We start from the raw sequence: 18,283 nt of genomic DNA, 5'->3' as shown, positions 1-18,283 counted from the left end.
AAACCTAACTAGGACAGTTGGCATTTATGATAAGCCCCGTTCCTTCATAGTATTAGTGCACTCATGAGGCATAACCCTCTTTTTCTGAGATGCTGGGGGCTGAACCCAAGGCCTCACACATTCTAGGCAGTGACTCAGTTCTTGAGCCACACTCCCAACACCCCATTACTTCTTGAAGGCTCCACTTCTCCACACTGATAGTGCAAGGACTACATATTCAGGACACAAACCTTGGGGCACGTTCAAGTGTAGCAGAGGACACAGATGGCCAGCATATGTTGGCAGTCCCCGCTGAAGCCCCTTGCCATTGTTCAAGCCCTGTGTCTCTGAACTGTTCCATGACAAGCCCTCTCATCTCCATTTCTGAGCCTGTAAACCACAAGGATGCACTGAGTTCCTTACTTCATCCCATAAATAAACAGAAGACTGGCTATGGCGCAGAGATGAGTGAACAGAGATTATAGCTGCCAAGCAGCTCACAGTCCAGTGGTGGGCTGGCTGGGAAGCAAGAGAAGGTGGGTTTTACACCTGTCATACCATGGGAACACTGAAGACTCAAGAATAGAGGGGAACTATTTAGTGGATAGGAGCGAAGGTGGGGGCTATGATCAAAACAAGACACTTTTCAAATGAGCTTGAACAGTGAGCAAGACTCCCTTAGAAGGCTGTTCCAGAGGCATGGGCAAGGCCAGTTGTCTCACTCATCTGGAGGATGGCATCCATGTGTGTTAGAGCTGAGAGACAAATCCGGTAGAAGGTGGGGTCAGGAATCAGGTAAGGACAAGTTCTTGAATGCCATGCCCAGTGACTATTGGATTTCATGCAGATAACTTCCATAAAAAGAATCTGAATATGAAAGGAAGATATGGGGTGACTAGGGAGGAGGCCCTCAAATTGTCAGTCCTCCCCCTCTGTCCTTTGATATGGACAAGAATTTTCTCCAAGTAGCTTGGAGAGCTCTGTTCACTAAGCTTCAGGGTAGGTATTTTAATCCCAGCTCCTAAACAAATGTCCCATAAGTCAAAACACAGAAGGATTCCAGACTGCTTTCCACTGTTGTGATGCACAGAAGCCCATCTTCTTGTTTGGACCACTAACCCTGCAAGACCAGGTGTCTCTAGAGTGACCGCTGGAGACCTGAGGTCCTTCCAGAGGTGGAAGCTTGCTGACAGGCCATTGATGCAATGCATATCACCTGCCTCTTTTTCTTTTCATTTCTTGAAAACGGATGTGAAATCAGAAAGTGGAAGCAGAGTGGCTGCTGCCCACCAACTCCTCTTTGGAGGATGCTCCTAGCCTGTCTCTGTGACTTCCAGGTACCAAAAATTTAGGGGATTTTGCCAGATCGCCTGGGCCATATGTGCAGGCTGTCCAGGCCTCCTGTCCACAGGTTGTTCCTCCCAAGCTCATCTCTCAATGCTCTGCAGCCCTGAGACCAGGCAGGTACCCACTGAGGCCTTCCAATAGCAGGCCCTTAGGCTACCCAGTCCTCCCTGAGTGATCCTGGGTTTCAAGCAACGGCAGGAGATTTTTTTTCTTTCCATCGAGATATTGTTCTGGCCGGACACTCAGCTTGTCAAAGTCTCATAGCTGGGAAGAGTTTGGTCTCTAATGGACCAAGCCTTTCCCTACCACTCAGAACCTACACCCTGTAGGAGACTGAGCCCAAGGTTGGTGAAGGTGTTACCCTTTGCCCCTCTCTTCTCCCTTTCCCTTTTCCTCCACCACCTCTCTCTCTCTCTCTCTCTCTCTCTCTCTCTCTCTCTCTCTCTCTCTCTCTCTCTCTGAGTTGGGTGTGGAATGCAAGGCCTCATACATGCTAGACAAACAGTCTTCGACTGAGCTGTACCCCCAATCTCTTGCTGCTCTCTTAAAGGCTGTGTGAGGGCTCTAGTGTGGTCAGGCTGCCCTGCTCTTATGGCTTTACCATCTGGTCACTGCAGAAGGACATCTGGGGTCAGTGGGGGCAAAATCTAGCTAGTGTTCTGTAAGCTGTGTGCTTTGATGACAAAGGGCTGTGTCCTTGGGTAAGAAGTTGCCTTCAGTGTACACATGCACAGAAGGGGAACAGAAAGCTGGGGTGCGAAGTAATTTTCATTTTGCGGATCCATGCCAGCTTCTTAAAAATAGGGAGCTGGAGTGCTGTGTTAAAGAGAACCTGAAGTCAGATTTGGGAAGATCTGTCTGCCCTGGAGAGAGCTGTCCTGGTGGGGGATGGGACAGGAGCCCGAGTAAGGAAAGCATTTGTCACTTGCCCTCTCGGCTGTAAACTGACACCTTCTGTGTCAACACACAGCCTAAAAGCACCCAAGTGCCCGACCCTGGGGGCAGAAGAACCTCAGGTTTGTTCAGTGGGTGCTCCATTGTAATCCTGCGCTATTTGGGAAAACCAAGAGATCTGCAGACTTCTGGATTCTCTGTGTGATAAATCACCACGCTCTGTTTTGCAGCGAGATAAGCTGCATGGCTTGTATTGAATAGTGAAGCCCCATCTCTCCTGAACATTTCTTTTGCCTCACTGGTCCCAAGTGAAGACTGAATCCCTCCCCAGGGCCCAGCTCCCTCTACTTCCTCCATTTCTCCTGTTCTTTTGACCTCAGAGTTCTTGTCTAAAACCCTATTAGGACTTCTCAGACCCATATCCTGGGTGACTACAGGACAGAGATGTCCCTGCTACCTTTCCCCTTATTTTCTTAGACAGCAAGAGTATTATTGATATTGAGATGGCCAGCGTCACCCTTCTCTGCCACATGGTTGCTAACAGCTAGCAAAGCTAGCTCCACTAGTCCCTGAAGAAGTGGGTAGGGACGAGCTAGCCACCATCCCAGTTTAAAGAGAAGGTAGGAACCTGCTCAAGGGTCTCTAAAGCCTGATTTCTCCCCAATGTTCCACCTTGTGGCCCTGAACCAGAGAGGATCCCCTGGTGTGAAGGAGGCAGAGATGAGAGCCTCACATGAACACTCTCCCCTACCCCCAGTTCCAAGGCTATCAGCAGAAGCAAAGCTGCCAAACTGGGACAAGTATGGGAACTCAGGGTATGGCCAGGAGCAGGTGACTTAGTAATCAGGGTTACTATGTGACCCGGCAAGTCCCTTCCCTTGCTTGGGCCACATGCTTTCTCTTTTGTTAAAGTGTATGTCTGGGCCGGGAGGCACAGGGATGGGTCTGGCCCAGCCTATTGGCCTAGGACCAGTCCTCGGTTGCCTTCCTGTCACTTCTACCCACAACCCCATCCCACATCTTATGTTATCGCAGAATATTTGTGGTATTTCTCTCCAGCAGACAACTGGGGGCTGACCTCAGGCCAGCTGGATGCTAGCCAAACAAACTGACCATAGGCTGTTCACATTTATTGATCATTTATCGGGTACAGAGCCCACATATTGAGCAAGTATGCTAATGACAGAGAGAAGGAGAGACTTGCAAATCCGCAGAGGCCACCCAGGCTTCCAAGGAACCCAGTCTTGCTATCCTTACATCTGCCTACCTCTCAACCCACCAAATATTTCCATACCAACCCCTGCCAGGCACTAGGCTCTGGTAAGGAACTGCAAGGAGAGGGAGGGGAGGAAGACACAGAGGTTACCAGTCAAACAAGCACAAGCACTCTCCTGGCGTCAGATCATTCTGGAGGCCAGGAAGAGGCCAGTGTCTCTCTCTAAGAAGGTATCAGACAAGTCTCAAGGTGGGAATGGGACAAAAGTGTCCTGTTTGTCCAGCACCACCTTTCTACTCATGTCTGGCGACCTCTGTATGACCTCTAAAGGAGTCTGGGTCTGTAATTCATACTAGGGGAGAAATGTCAGTATTTTTGACAGCACAGGGCAACTTCATCCAGAAAGCTAGGGGGACAAATAGAACTGAGTTGCTGGGTATCTCAGGCTCTCCGCTCGGCTTCCCAACTCTCCGCTGTGCAGTTGGAAGATATCATCTACCTTTGAAAAAAATATTTATTATTTTACCTTGACTATGTGCGTGTGAGAGGGAAGGTGGGTATGGTTGTAAGGGCATGTTGAGTGCAGGTGCTCAAAGAGACCAGAAAAGGGTACTGGTGGTGTGGGCCACCAGACAGGGACACTGGAAGCCAAACTTAGGCCCTCTGCAAAAGCAATACTTGCTCTCAGTTGATAAAACCCCTATCTCTCTAGTGTTTATCACTTCTCTTTATAAAGTCTGTAGAGGGTGTTTTCGAATCCTAACTCATATTTCTAGAGACTCAAAGTCTCTAGCAGAATTGTAGAAATGCTGAGTTGTGATTTGTTCTGTTGGAGATGGGGTCTCATGTAGCCCAAGCTGACCTTAAACTTCTGGTCCTCCTTCCTCCACTCTCCTAATGTTGGGATAACAGACATGTACCACTACATTCATCTTACAGATGTGTCTTTGATGAATAAACGTATTGAGATTTTATTGGCATACATATTGTCATTTGAATTAATAACTCTCACTTGTTTGATAAATGAATTCTTTCAAAACATGGAGCTCTGAGATCAAATGGGATCTTGGTTGGTGACACCGGGCAGTTCTTGGTCACCACTGTCTGGCCCAAGCATCTATAGATGAACTGAGTTGCCCTGGCATGGAGGTTAGTGGGGGGAAAGTGGCTTTTCCTGAAATAACTTCTACTTACCAAATTCAAGCTTCCACTCAACAAACACCAAGTTTGAATATGATCGTTCCCATTTTACAGAGAACACAGACTGGTTGGCAGAAGTGAGGTGGCTATTCAGAAGTCCCTTTTCTGTCACTTTAACTCCTGGCTGAATGGCTCCAGAGCCAAACTGGAGATGCAGGTGACTTGAGTACCCCCATAGGGCAGTCAGTTCCTCTCCGTGGGAACTGAGAGACTGGGCATACATAGTTGTTAGGACCCAGGATACGGGGCAGCACACACCATCCTGGGACCCTGAGGTTAAAGCATCAGGATCTGGGAAGCCAGGGGTTAGTGTGGGTTTCTGTTATCTTCTAGGTCAGGCTAGGGTCCTGGAACCCCTACAAGAGACTAGGGAGGGCTGAGGATGGAGCCAGGCAGCAGGAGAGGAGAAAAGCCTAGGCCGACCTGAAGCAGAAACAGAAGTCCAGAGGAGGTAGTGTCAGGGAACGAGGTGGGGCGGGAGAGAAGGGGAGTCTTTCCTCGGGTAGGAACCGCCCCCCCCCCCCCCAGCGCAGGTCGTCAGCAAAGCGGTTCTGCAGATGGAAGGAATTAAGGGGGAGGGGGAAGGCCCTATGGCGATAGCGAGAGGAGTGTGTGTGTGTGTGTGTGTATTTGAGGAAGGCGAGGGAGACAGAAGGAAGCTTCAAACTAGACACGTTTAAAGAGGCATTGGAGAACACCGAGAAAGTCACAGAAACACAATCAGACTAACAGCAAGAAGAGGGAAGGAGGAAAAAAGATGTAAAAACGAATTAACTGGAGAGTGTCTGGGATACAGCACACAGTGAAGCAGGCTGAGTGTTTGGGCCCAGTCGGTTCTGAGCTCGGCCGTGTGGAGCTGCGCTGCCCGGGGGAGGGGGCAGGAGGAGGCTCGGGAGGGGCCGCTCTTGGTGTGGGGGCCGGCAGGGTGCTGCATGTGCGGACTCGCCTTCTTTCTTGCCCCTCCCCTATATCCATATTTAGCCAATGGGGCAGCGAGGATGGGGGGCCAGATGGGTTGGGGTGGGGCGGGGTCTCGGAGGACCCCACCCTAGAAGCGGTCTCTGGAGGGGTCAACGCAGAGGCAGATAGCGGATCCCCGGGCGGGGTGGGACAGGCAGCGGGCGGGGCGGGGCCAAAAGTTTCCTGCCCAACTTTCTCTGCCTCCTTCCTCCGCCCGCGCGCGCCCACTGCTGCAGTCCGGGGAGGCGGCGGCAGCAGCGGCAGCGGCTGCGGGCAACGCGCGGGGCACGGGGCTCTGAGCGATAGCCGTCGGGGCCGGGGCGGCTGGCAGTGGGCACAGGCTCCCCGGTGCCCGCCCCTCCGCCGGGAGGGGGGCGCGAGCGGGCGGCCGGGGAGGGGCCGGCACCGCCACGGCAAAATGAGCCTGCTGTCTGCCATCGACACGAGCGCCGCCTCGGTGTACCAGCCGGCCCAGCTACTCAACTGGGTCTACCTGTCGCTTCAGGACACACACCAGGCTAGCGCCTTTGATGCCTTCCGGCCCGAGCCGCCCGCCGGCGCCGCGCCCCCGGAGCTGGCCTTCGGCAAAGGCCGCCCTGAGCAGCTGGGCTCTCCCTTGCACTCCAGCTATCTTAACAGCGTCTTCCAGCTGCAGCGCGGAGAGGTGGGTGCCCCAGCGCGCGCCAACCCCGTGCCTACTGCTCCAGACCCCTTTCTCCTATCTGCTCTGCTCTCCTTGGCCTGGCCCGGGCTGGCCTCACATTGCCCGGCTCGGCTTGGCTGGGCTTGGATCAGCTTTGCCAAACTTGCGGCACGAAGTCCCTGGGGCGCCCGGAGCGCGTCACCTCCCGGCAGAACCGCTCGGAGCAGCTCAGGCCTGGGCAGGGCCCTCCCGCCCCCTCTTCCAGCCCGGAGCTCTGCTCCTAGTAAGCAGGCTTAGGGGTGTCTCCGGATTCTCTTCAGACTGCCCGGGTGCGGCTAGGGTGGGGAACCTCTTCCTAGACTTTCCTTCTCCAGCGCTGTTAACTTTTCTGACTGCAGGCAGCTGGGACCTAGGCAGTTGCAGAGCCTGCTCTGAACTCCTCTGGAAGGGCCTAAAAGCATTCTCCGACCCCCCCCATGGTTCTTTGCCTGGAGGACTCCCTGGAAAGCAGTGAACCTTCCAGGGTCTTTTCCTCCTATTCCCACTACTCGGGAACCCCTAGATCCATCCTGCAGCTGCTTGCCCTCCCCCAACCACATAGGAAGTGGTTTTTGAGGGCTTGACCTAGCAGACTGCTCTGTCCCCTGCCTTCCCAGGCTGGAAGGAAATGAAAGGGAAATCCTTGGGGGGGGGGGCGCTGTGGCGATGGGAGAGAGGACTCCAGCTGCTGAGTGCCTTCTCCCCAAACCCTGAATGTGTTGCAAAGGTTGCCTGTTCAATGAATTTGGTTACAAAGTCTACTGTCCAGTGCCTGTCTCCAGCTAGACAAATACACAGGTGGCCATGACCTCCCAGCCTCTTTTGTGGGGGTCTTATCCAGAACCTTCCCCAGAGTCTATCTTCCACGACCCTCCCTCCCCCGTTTACTCCGGTTTGGGAATTGCTGATACCCTCTGTACCTCTTTCTTTTGCTCCCTTGTGGTTTCCCTCTGCTAAGGTGCAGGAGATAGAGGGGTACACACATGGTGGCAGGGGTCACTTTCACTTTTCTTCTGACCTAGCCGTGGTCTGGGAATAAGGCCTGTGTATTCTGAGGTGTGTTGGGATTGAGTTGTGGAGCCAGAAGGTCACCCTTTCCGGTCTCAGATATGTGTTCATATGGCAAGGCCAGCACCTCCCAGGCTGCCCTGTGGGGGTAGAAGTAGTGCAGGAGGGCTGGGAGCGGTGGCAAGGCTGGACAGGTGTCAGGAGAGCCAGGGGAATAGCATTCGCATGCCAGGGCTCTTTATAAACCCTAACACATGGTTTCTGTCCTGTGCAATGGTTCCTGGCTGGCATCTTCCTTTCTTAGGACAATTTGTTGTCTTTTGAGGCGCTGGCTTCAGGTGACCAGTGACTTTGGGGAACTGTTTGTGGAGTTTCTTTAGTACATGGATCTTTTCCATTATTAATTTTCTCACCAAGCTTTTCTATGCAAGGGTGGGAATGGGGGCCCTGGGGCTAAGGAGTGACGTGGAATGTAGGAGTACAGAAGGCAGGCTAGTGGGTAGGAAGTGCACACTCAAAGGAGGGTCTTTTATCTAGGGAAAAGGTGATCATGACCCAGAGGTCCAGCAGGGCCCCAACAAGCCTTTACTAGACTCCCTCTGTCCCCATGATGGTTTTGCCTTGCTCCTCACGCCGGGTCTCCGCTCTCTGCTGCTCATCATTCAGTGATTGTCTCCAGGATCCTAGCTGTGGTTCCGTGAGACCTGTCTCCTACCTCCGTTTCCCTCAAGAAGAGGCTTCGCGTGGGAGGAGCTGGAGCCGTAGTGGGTGGGGGAAGTCTCTTGATCGGACTCCAGGGAGCTCCCATCTCTCTGGGCCTCAGCTTTCCTGTTGAGGAGATTTAATCTCTGCTGTCACCCCAGGTGGTATGTTCAAGGTTGGAGGCATATATAAACAAGAGAATATCTGCCAGCAGACAGCCTGAACCGGGGAGATTAGAGGGACTTTTCACACTTAAAGACTTATGGTTTCCTTGGAAGCTCTCTTGGGTTCTGGCTCCCTCATTCTTACCTCCCAATCTTTGACCTCTTCAACCCTCTCAAAACTCCAGCTTGGGCATGGGCCTTTCCTGAGTCCAGGGCTTAGTTAGTAATCTGATATGGCTGAGAAGGTGAGGACTCCCCCCCCCCCAAGTCAATGCCACCACCAAGGGGCTAGGTGCAAAGGCAGCAAGTTTCATGTCACAAGAAGGCACTTAGAAAGGGACCCAGGATCCACAAGCAGCATTGCCATTCTGTTCGAGGCCTGGCAGGCCTGGTGGCAGTGCCTGCGGATGTGACTTGCATGCTGACCGCTGACCATAGCCCGTCTGCACCAGCCCTTGTGCCAAGAGCCCACCCCCTCCTGCACCGCCCCTAGGCTGCTCCCACCACAATAGCAAAACACCATGAATGCAGCTGGCATTGGGGGAGGTGAGGATACAGGGGCACAGAAGCCTATTGTGCCCCTGGAACCTCAGTCCTGGGAGCTGAAGATAAGCCAAGGGTCCTGAGTAGCCCTCTGGCTCTGGGAGCAGAGAGGAAGGTGGACTGGTTCACATACAAGCGCAGAACAAGCTCCGGGAGGTGACTTTCAAGTGGACACGGACACTCTGTAGTGTCTTAAAACACTTCTGGGTTCTGAAATGAGACCTGGTAAACCTGGGTTTCAGAAATGGCATCTGTGGTCACAGTTGTGTGCCTTCAGAGAGAGACTCCTTGGCTGAGCCCCTCTGTCCAGGTGCTGCAGGAGGAGGCAGGGCTTAGGAGGGGGTTGGACTGCACGGATCTTCCTTGCCAAGTTCTGCTTGGAATTTAAATTCCCAGCAGTGTAGTCGCCACAAATTCCATTTCTGGAAAAGTAGAGTTAAGCATTACCTCTTGGGCCGTTGGAGGGATTCTCAGAGCCAGTCCCGGGCAGTCATAGTACCCCACTTCCTCCTCACCAGGGAAATGGGGCTGCCTCATGTCAACTAATTCAGATTCTTAGGACAGCTTTCCCTGTTTCCTCTGAGAACAGAAGTAGCTGGAAAGTCTGGCCCCACTGTCGAATGACCACCCCTTCTTTGTGGGCATCGGGGGAAATGAGAACTCAAATAGGCTTGGAAAGCACAGCACACTTACTGCCCTTTAGTTCACACAGCGCCCGCTAGCACAGTGAAGGCTCGGAGAAGGTCTGCAGTTCAAACTGTTTTAACAGTCCCTCAATTCAACGTTTCTTGTAGTTATTTCAACCAGAGGATGGTTTCGGCTCAGGATACCTGCCAGTGTTCTTCCCACCATCCCCAGGTCCAGGGATGTTCCAATGAGTCAGAGGTGCAGTTCCACAGCCTCCTGGGCTGCATAGCGCTAAACTTCAGGAAGCTATTCTGGGTTACGTGCATGAAGTGGCAAGATCCCCCGAATCCTCACGTCACTTTCCTCGGTGCTGCAGAGCCCACTCTGCACTGTGGCCCACCCATTGCAGATTTGCTAGTGCTATCAAGGGTCTTCAGCCCTTCTTCACAGAGACAGCAATGAGAACAAATGGGGGAACAAAAATAGGGCCTTGTACAAGGAAGGTTCTAGTTGGAGGAGGGGGGGGCTCATATCTGTATTCCTCGTATAGGAAGACTGCCATGAGTTCAAGGCCAGCCTGGGCTAGAGTAAAACCCTGTCTCAAAAAACAAAGTTGGGCTGGTGAGAGGGATGGGTGGTTAAAGGCTCTTGCCACCAAGCAGCCTGACTTCTTGAGTTTAATCCCAGGGTCCCACATGGTAGGACCAGGGAACCAATTCCTGCAGATTGACCTCTGACCTCTATGTGCATGCTATGGTGTGTGCCCACAAACAGATAAATAAGTGTAGACATTAAGAATAAACAAACAAGGGCTGGAGAGATGGCTCAGTGGTTTAAGAGCATTGTCTGCTCTTCCAAAGCAGTTCAATTCCCAGCAACCACATGGTGGTTCACAACCATCTGTAATGAGGTCTGGTGCCCTCTTCCGGCCTGCAGACATACACACAGACAGAATATTGTATCCATAATGAATAGAATAAACAAACAAAAGTTCCCAGCCTAGACAGCTGTTGGGAGTTTGGTTGAAATACCATGTGTGCCTACAGCAGGTGTCCAGAGGCTCCCCAGTGTGGAAATGGGGAGCAAAATCACTCTCTTCCCCAGCAGGGGGCTGAACTTGACTCCCACAGTCTTTGTGGTCTGGTTGAGTTAGGAGGCAGGCAGTCATCATCCTGGGAGGAATGTCCGAGAGGTACGAGTAGGGAAGAGTCCCCAGATATCTGGCCCCTCCCCTGGGATGCCGAATGGTGGGTGACTCAAGCAAGGAGGCCACCACTTGGAAGGGGTTGGCACAGGCAACCGTATAGGTCTGGGCTCAGAGGGAGACCACGCCTTGGGACATGCAGGTCAAGTGTTGGGAGGGTAGGGGCTTCTGTCATAAATGATTAGTGGCAACAGAGCCCAAGGTGGCATAGATGGGGACTAGTGAACAGCAAGCAGTCCTGCTTTGTTTGTTGAGACAGGACTTCACCCTAGCCCAGGCTGGCCTTGAACCCAGGGTGATTGGCATACAGGTATGAGCCACCAACTCCAACTTCATCACTTTCCCTATATAGAGAGCAAAGCAGAGGCCTGGATGACCCGAGTCATCAGTAGTGATAGATCTAAACCAATTTTGCATTCCAGCCTTGAGCTATCTCTGTAACCTGTGTTGAAGCTGTTCTCCAGGTCAGCTTCTACCTGGATCTTCCTCCGGGCCCTGTGCATGGCAAAACCTTTCCTGAGACTTCCTGTCAAGCCGCAGTACCTCTGACGTTTTTATCTGGATGCATTGATTTTTATTTCCTTCCTTCCTTCCTTCCTTCCTTCCTTCCTTCCTTCCTTCCTTTCTTTCTTTCTTTCTTTCTTCCTAGACAAGTTCTCCAATAGACCAGGCTGGCCTCGAACTTGTTATGTAACCAAGGATGACCGTGAAGTCCTGATCTCTTTGCCTCCACTCCACAAGTATTGGGATTACAAGGTATGCCATCATGTCCAATTTAGGCAGTGCTGGTGATCAAATCCAGGGCTTTGTGCATACTCAAAAAGCACTCTACCAAAAGTTGACCCTTTAGAAGAGTCATGGGCACTTGTGTAGGAACTATGTCTTCCTACTCTGATTGGCCTGGTTTAGGAGACACAGGGGAGAAAAACCCTGTTTTCCTATTTCATTCCCATGTCTCCGCCTGGGGCAGCAGACCTGTTGTCCAGAGGAAGAAGTTGTGTTCAGAGAGCTAGGGACAGAATCAAGCATGTGCCATTGGATCTGTTCTTTAGCCCTGGCGTGTGTGTGTGTGTGTTAATATAGCTTCTGTGGCTCAATCCTCCTTTGGCTACACTGGTTAACTTGTAATTTCTGGAAGCACCCAGCAGTCTTGTGTGTCCAAGCCATTATATTGCTCCTGATTATACCTATGATATCATTTCCAGTCCTGTCCCATTGGACAGATTCCAAGGTGTTTCTTTATGGCACAAATGGATGTCCCTCCTAAGAGGCCTGTGGTGGCTGCCTTAGGGAGCATCTCTGCTTCCAGCTGCTACAACAACATGGGCTGTGACAGCCAAGGTATGATGCTCTAGGGCAGGCAACAGGCTTGGCATTATAGCTGTGTCTGTAGCTCTGTTGCTGGATTTGAGAGCAGGAAACCTGCCTCTCTCAGGTTAACATGATGCTCAGTCTGTGCTTTGGCTACACTGGCTGCTCAGCTCATTCTACTAGCTGAGTGAGTTAGGGCAGATGGCTTGAAAGCTGGTCTCTCTTCAGCCCTGTGAGGAAGTGGATGGCCTCCCTGGTCTCAGCCTCCTGTGTTGTCTCAAGGAATGAGTGTTCATTGGTAGCTAGATTAATTGCAATGAGCTGACGTGAGAGATGGTGAAGCCCTGCCCCTAGCCATGCCCTACTAGTGGCTTTGATGTGCAGACGGCCCTGATCCTTTTCGGTCATGAGAATCTTAAGGCATTTGGAGTCCTTGGTGTGAGCTCAGTACACACGACACAAGTACATATGACACACATATCTGCCCATGACTTCACACGTCACAGTGGGTTCTAGGTCCTGGCCTCTGCGATAGAGGGTATAGCCTCAGTTGTATCCCGGACTGGCTAATGCTACAGTCCTGCCCTATCACTGATTTTTTTCAGACTCATGCTTTCTGCTCTTGCTTGACAAGTTTGCTTCACAAGTGTGAGGCACAGGGTCCCCAGTGCTTGTGTGCTAGCTGGGCAGAGGGCAAGGAGCCTTGAGTACCATCAAGTGAGTGGTGACCCTAGGATAGGGGTCAAAGAACTTCTTCCCTAGGTCTGCCAGGCTCTGACCTGCATTCACTGTCTACTCCTCCAAACCCTGGTCTCCATTTCTCTTTCCCCACTACTTCATCTAAAAAAAAACTAGACATGGCCTTAGTCTTGGATCTTTTATTGAGCACCAGCTGTATAGGGAGAACTATTTTACATATGAAGGGTGAGCAATGCCCATACAGACAAAGGGTCATGATCTGTCTTGGTCCGTTCATATGTTCCTGGCCTTGGAAACGAGACCATGGGCAGAGCTGAGTGTGGTAGGGTGTGCTTCATTTTTCTGTGACTCACTTCTCACCGTGTGCACTGTCTCCCACACCCTAACCCAGCATGTACCCACCTGTCTGCAGAGGATGGATAGGTGCACCATTCCAGGTAGGCCTTAGGTACAGAAGTCCAGATCTCTCAGAAGAAGGGGTACTGTCATTGGTGGTGTAAATGGTTTCTTATTGCAGTGTGTGTGTGTGTGTGTGTGTGTGTGTGTGTGTGTGTTGGGTGCAGAGGTGAGTGTAGCTGGCATTTTTTTGCCAGCCAGCTCTCAAATAATGACACAACAGCTTATTACTATGAATGCTTAGCCTTAGCTTCAGCTTGTCCCACTAACTCTTAACTTAATTTAACCTGTTTCTATTCATATACATTTTGCCTCAGTTTTTTTTTTCCTTTTTAACTTTTCTTTCATTCTATGTGCTCTGCTTTCCTGACTCCTCCATGTCTGTCTGCCTGGCCCTTCCTCTCTCCCTCTGTCTCTGTTGAGCCTAGATTCCTCCTTCTGCTTACTCTGCTGAGAAGTCCCATCTATACCTCCCGCCTATCTATTGGTCATTTAGATTTTTATTAGATCTATCAGGTGCCTTAGACAAGCACCATAAACAAATGCAATGCATCTTTATAGTTCAATTAAGATTCCACAACAGGTGAGGGTTGGGTGGCTTTGGGTGCAGAGGCAGGGGACTGGTGGCTTGAGGAGATGAGAAGCTAGTTGACTGGCTGATGAGAGGAGCCCCATAGAACTAGGGGCTAGACTCAGGCTCCTTCCTCTGGGCCTGCCTTGGGTGAGAGCAGGACATAGAGCACCTGTGTTTGTCTGATCTCCCTGGGGTAGCCTGCCCATAGCCCAGCCGTAGGTTGCTTTCACCACTGGCTTTGCCCATGGCTGTATCGTTCCCGGCTGAGGTTGTCTCCCTCCCACTTGCTGCCCTGCTGCTCCTGCCCCTTTGTCTGTTCTCCCATCGCCATGGATCAGTATTCTGCTCTCTCTGGGACACCCTCAAAAGTATCTGCCTACTTTGCAGTGCCTGCCAGTTTCTTCCTTGCCCGTGGTACCCTCTGATAGTTCTGCAGAAGAGTCCAACTGGGCAGGCTTCTCTGGGGGGAGAGAGACACAGCCCTGGGACTCTGCCTCTGTCCTCAACATTCCACGGCAGAGCTACCTTCTCCAGAGCCCAGCCCCCTCACAGAGTGCAAAGAAGCAGCTCAGCACTGAGGGGCTTTAGGTACAATGTCACATCTGACATCATCCTCTGGCTACCTTTTTATAGGCCACACAGGCCTTGGAGGCTGTGTGGGGGTGACATGTAACTGGCCAGCGCATTTTGCCTGTGTTGCCTTGGACAAGTTACTAAGTCTCTTTGACTCTCAGTTTCCAGCTCTGCAAAAATAACACCAGTGCTCAGATAAACAGTGTCTTAGCAGTCAAGGGAACTAGAAAAAGGAGATTCTGTAGCTTATAGCAGAACAACCAGCGGTCAGAGCAAACCAGTGTCTTCTCATCTACTTTTCCCTATCAGCCCAACAAGAACCTTGGAGAAGGTTCCAGCTATGACTGTGAGTCTGATGCCAAGTCTCCCCACATATGGTGAAAGGATCCCATGCTTCCTGCCAGCTTCCGCAGTCACTGACCCAGGATGGTGATGCAGTCCAGAGCTTACATGCATTACATACAGCAGGGCCTGGGGAACTCCTGCATATGTGCTCTGCTTGCTGGCCCTGCAGTGTGGGTGACTGGATGACCACTTTTTACATGCTGGGCCCTGGGTACTTTTCAGAATCTGAGTGGCTGAATACAGCAACGGTGCACCTGCAGGAACCGTCAAGTTTGCCCCCACCCCTTCTGTTCCAAGAGGGCAGGCCCAACCCTATGCTCTGCCCAGTCCCTGCAGGCCAGAAAAACATCTGAGACTTGCCTTTCACCTTTGTGGCCAGAGCTCAAATAGGGCTTTGCAGAGGAAATGGCTTTCTGACATGCCAAGCCTGCCCTGATCAGGCAAGTTGTACTCTTAGTTCCAACTGGGTCTAGTCCCTGCAGCCCTCAGAACCTCGGTTTCTCTACTAATAACACGGGAATGTGATTGAATCAACTGACTATTCTCAGAATTCTTAGTTCTGAGTGGTGTTTTTCTTGGGATGGGGCTTGGAGAAGAAGACTGTGGCAGTTAAGTAGACAGATTAGGGGACAGTGAAGGCCAGGATTCTAGGAGGGGGATTCTAGCCTTGTTCTGTCCATGGAGCTAATAGAGAAGGCATATCTATGACCCTTGGTGGCATGTGGGACTATTGAGCTGCAAGAGAAGGGGGTGGCTTTCTCAGAGGCCTTTGACTGTTTGGGGATGCCTGATGACTGTTGTGAGGCTAGGAGTGTGGCCACAAGCCTGGGGAGAGGACTATTTAGGGTGTAATTAGTGTACTTTTGGCATCCACCAGACTTCCCCTTCCTCCTAACACAGTCTTGAAGGCTGTGGACTTGTTTAAATCCTATCCAGCAAAAATGAAAGAAAGGAAAGGGGGAAGGGAAGAGGGTTGTTATTTTGTGAAATTGCATTTCCCAGCCGTGAATGTGAGTCACAGGGTTTGGAGCTTCAAATTTCTTGTTTGGATGAACTTTTCTCCAAGAGGCTGGGGCTATGCTGCCCCAACTCAGGCCGCTTTGGGAAGATAGAGCCCGTACCGTTCTGGTACCAGACAGGTCTCCCAGTCAAGATAGTGTCCTAGGAGTTTGTGCTCTGAAACCCATGAAGTGACTACTGCTGCCAGATTTTCCAGGGGGGCTGGGCAAAGCATATTTGGAAGGAGGTCAGGAATTGTCATCCGATAGATTCAGAGTTTTGGCTTGGGAGAGATAGAGGAATCTGGAGGTGACGTGGTAGTGGTGGTGGTGGTGGTGGCGGTGGCGGTGGTGGTGGTGGTGGCGGCGGCGGTGGTGGTGGTGGTGGTGGCGGCGGTGGTGGTGGTTGTATATTAGTGAAAATATGTTTAAGGGCCACAGAACTGTATGCTTTAAAATCATCAAACTGGTAACTCGTTGTGGAAATTTGATCACACACCAAAATATGCCCTTGGTTCCAAGCCACTGCTGTGATGACTTTGAGGTGGAGCCCAAAAAAAACTGTTTTTGTTACTAGTTTCCAGGTCATTCAATACAAGTTTGGAATCCTCATTTCATCTGTGGAGTGTGGGGTAGTGACTCACAAGGTTGTGATGAGAACCAGCTATCTCCATAAGTGCACAGTTCTTAGGGTCTGGCCTGCCACCATGGCCACCTTGTCTGATTTCCACCAGCGCTGTCCCGCTGTACTTCAGAAAGTGACCCTGTAGGCTGCCTCCAGGATTGAAGCCGTTGCCTCTCAAGGATCCACTCCCTTCTGGGCTCACCCGAGAGCTACAGAGTTGGCCCAGACCACATGCTGGCTGGTGCTGGACTGCTCTGTCTACTCCAGCATGGAGTGGTGAGCCAAGTGGCTAAGTAGACGGTCATCAGGATCCATGTGGTTCTCTTGCTGCAGAAAAGCAGTGTGCTAGCCTTGGGCAGCTCTAGGTATGATGTCTTTGTGTTCTTCTGGGGCCAGACTCTGGCCAAAATAAGGTAGAAGAGAATAAAGGCCCGGAGAAGGAAAGGCCCCGTTCGGGGTCACCTAGCAAGTGTCTGAGGTACTGTCTTACCTGGAAGATGAGGGCTGGGTCCTCTAGGAGCTGAGTGATCAGCTTCTGAAAATGGAAACATGAGATTTGAAGCTATTCTTTTTGGGGTTAGGCAGGGTGTACCCCATCCCCTAGACTGCTGTCAATTTTCATATCTCCCCTTCCCATACAGAGGAAACAGTTCTAGGCCTCTGCCTGTCTCCCCCTCCCCCAACACACACACCTGCTTTGTAAAGGAGTCTAAGTTCTTGGTTTCAGGGACCTTGTTTCTCTATCAGCCTAAAAACTCCTGAAAACAAGGCTTCATCTTCACATCAGCCAAAGGCCAGAGCTCATTCCTGCCATATAGGACATCTGTAGTGGGCTCAGAGGACTCCAACCGGTGTGCCCAGATTCCCTATTGACTTTCCTGGGGAAGCTGCTGCTTTCTGGCCTTCACTAGGAAAGGGTAGCCCTTCGCCATTCCTTGCCAGCCCCACCTTCACTGAATTCCTGTGTGCCGTGCCTCCTGGAGCCTGTGAGGCCTATAAATAGAGGCTGTGTACACCAAGAGGGCCCGAGTCTTGTATGCTTGGGAGCTCTACGGGGTGTCTGGTTCCTGTCATGTGGAGGTGGCTCAGGCTGGCAGAGCTCCTCTGCGCATTGGCCTTCAGTTCTGAACATGGTAGCCACACTGCAGACTCCTTATGAGACGGGAAATAGAGTCGACAGAGATGTGTCTGAAGTCCCTCCATACCTGACAAGTGGCTTCCCACAATGCCGCCTGTATTAGTCACTCTTCTGGTTTCTGTGTTAAAATACCAGCAAAAGCAGCTTAAGGAAGGAAGGGTTGCTTTAGCACACATCAGAGGGTACTGTCCATCATGACAGGGAAGTCGTGCCTTCAGGAGCCTGAGGTTGACAGTCACATTGCTGCAAACCTGATTTGTCTTTTTATTGAGTCCAGGACCCCAGCCCAGGGAACGGTGCCTCCCACGCTTAGGGTGGGTCTTCTGAAATTGCTTCACCCAGTCTGGAAACTCTCTCACAGACATGCTGAGAGATTTATCTCCCAAGTGCTTCTCGATCCTGTCCAGTTGATAGTATTAACCTCCACTTCTGGCACAGTGTGTCAGGAACTGATTGTAACAATGGCCACAGCTGCTAACATCATCACCATGGTACCCAGGAGTCCTAAGGCCCAGACATGTGACAAAGTTCTTTAGCCTCGTGACCTCACTTTGCCCTAATGGAACCCTGAGATGGGTCCCACAGTATGAGCAGGGCCCCTGAGGCCAAACCCACAACTAGAGTTAGGATTTGAACTCGGGCTTTGGGGCTAACGGAAGGTTTTGTGTGAACTGACGTGGGATGGTGAGTGGGAGCCTCCATCACCTCAGCCCTGAATGGCCTCTGTTCCCGCAGGCACTGAGCAGCAGTGTGTACAGGAATGCTTCACCCTATGGCTCTCTCAACAACATCGCCGACGGCCTCAGCTCCCTCACCGAGCACTTCTCAGACCTGACGCTCACGTCTGAGGCCCGCAAGCCCAGCAAGAGGCCTCCGCCCAACTACCTGTGCCACCTGTGTTTCAACAAAGGACACTACATTAAGGACTGCCCTCAGGTAATGTAGCTTTGCCCAGCTGGCTTCTCCATGCTTCCTTCCTGGCTGGGTCTGTGGGCACCATGGATTCCCCTGGCCCTCTGTTTCCCTGACACTGTTAAGTGAGGTAAGGCTCTCTGGGGTGGAGGGACACAGGCCCCACTTGGGTCCGTGATGCTTGCT

General features: G+C 51.7%; 1 protein-coding gene across 1 annotated transcript in view; it reads left to right on the top strand.

The window, feature by feature from the left end:
* Window positions 1-5,747: 5,747 nt before the first annotated feature.
* Window positions 5,748-18,283, top strand: part of Zcchc24 (zinc finger CCHC-type containing 24) — a 51,208-nt gene continuing 38,672 nt past the window's right edge. Inside the window, exons 1-2 of the mRNA XM_050138040.1 lie at window positions 5,748-6,260; window positions 17,921-18,121. Coding sequence (XP_049993997.1) covers window positions 6,015-6,260; window positions 17,921-18,121 — 447 coding nt within the window. The 5' untranslated portion in view covers window positions 5,748-6,014. The remainder of the gene's footprint in view (window positions 6,261-17,920; window positions 18,122-18,283) is intronic.

This window comes from Alexandromys fortis, unplaced genomic scaffold (genome assembly GCF_014885135.2).
Source record: "Alexandromys fortis isolate MF-2015 unplaced genomic scaffold, M_Fortis_MF-2015_v1.1 scaffold_14, whole genome shotgun sequence".
Classification (NCBI taxonomy): Eukaryota; Metazoa; Chordata; class Mammalia; order Rodentia; family Cricetidae; genus Alexandromys; species Alexandromys fortis.
This window is presented reverse-complemented; position numbering and strand designations above follow the sequence as displayed.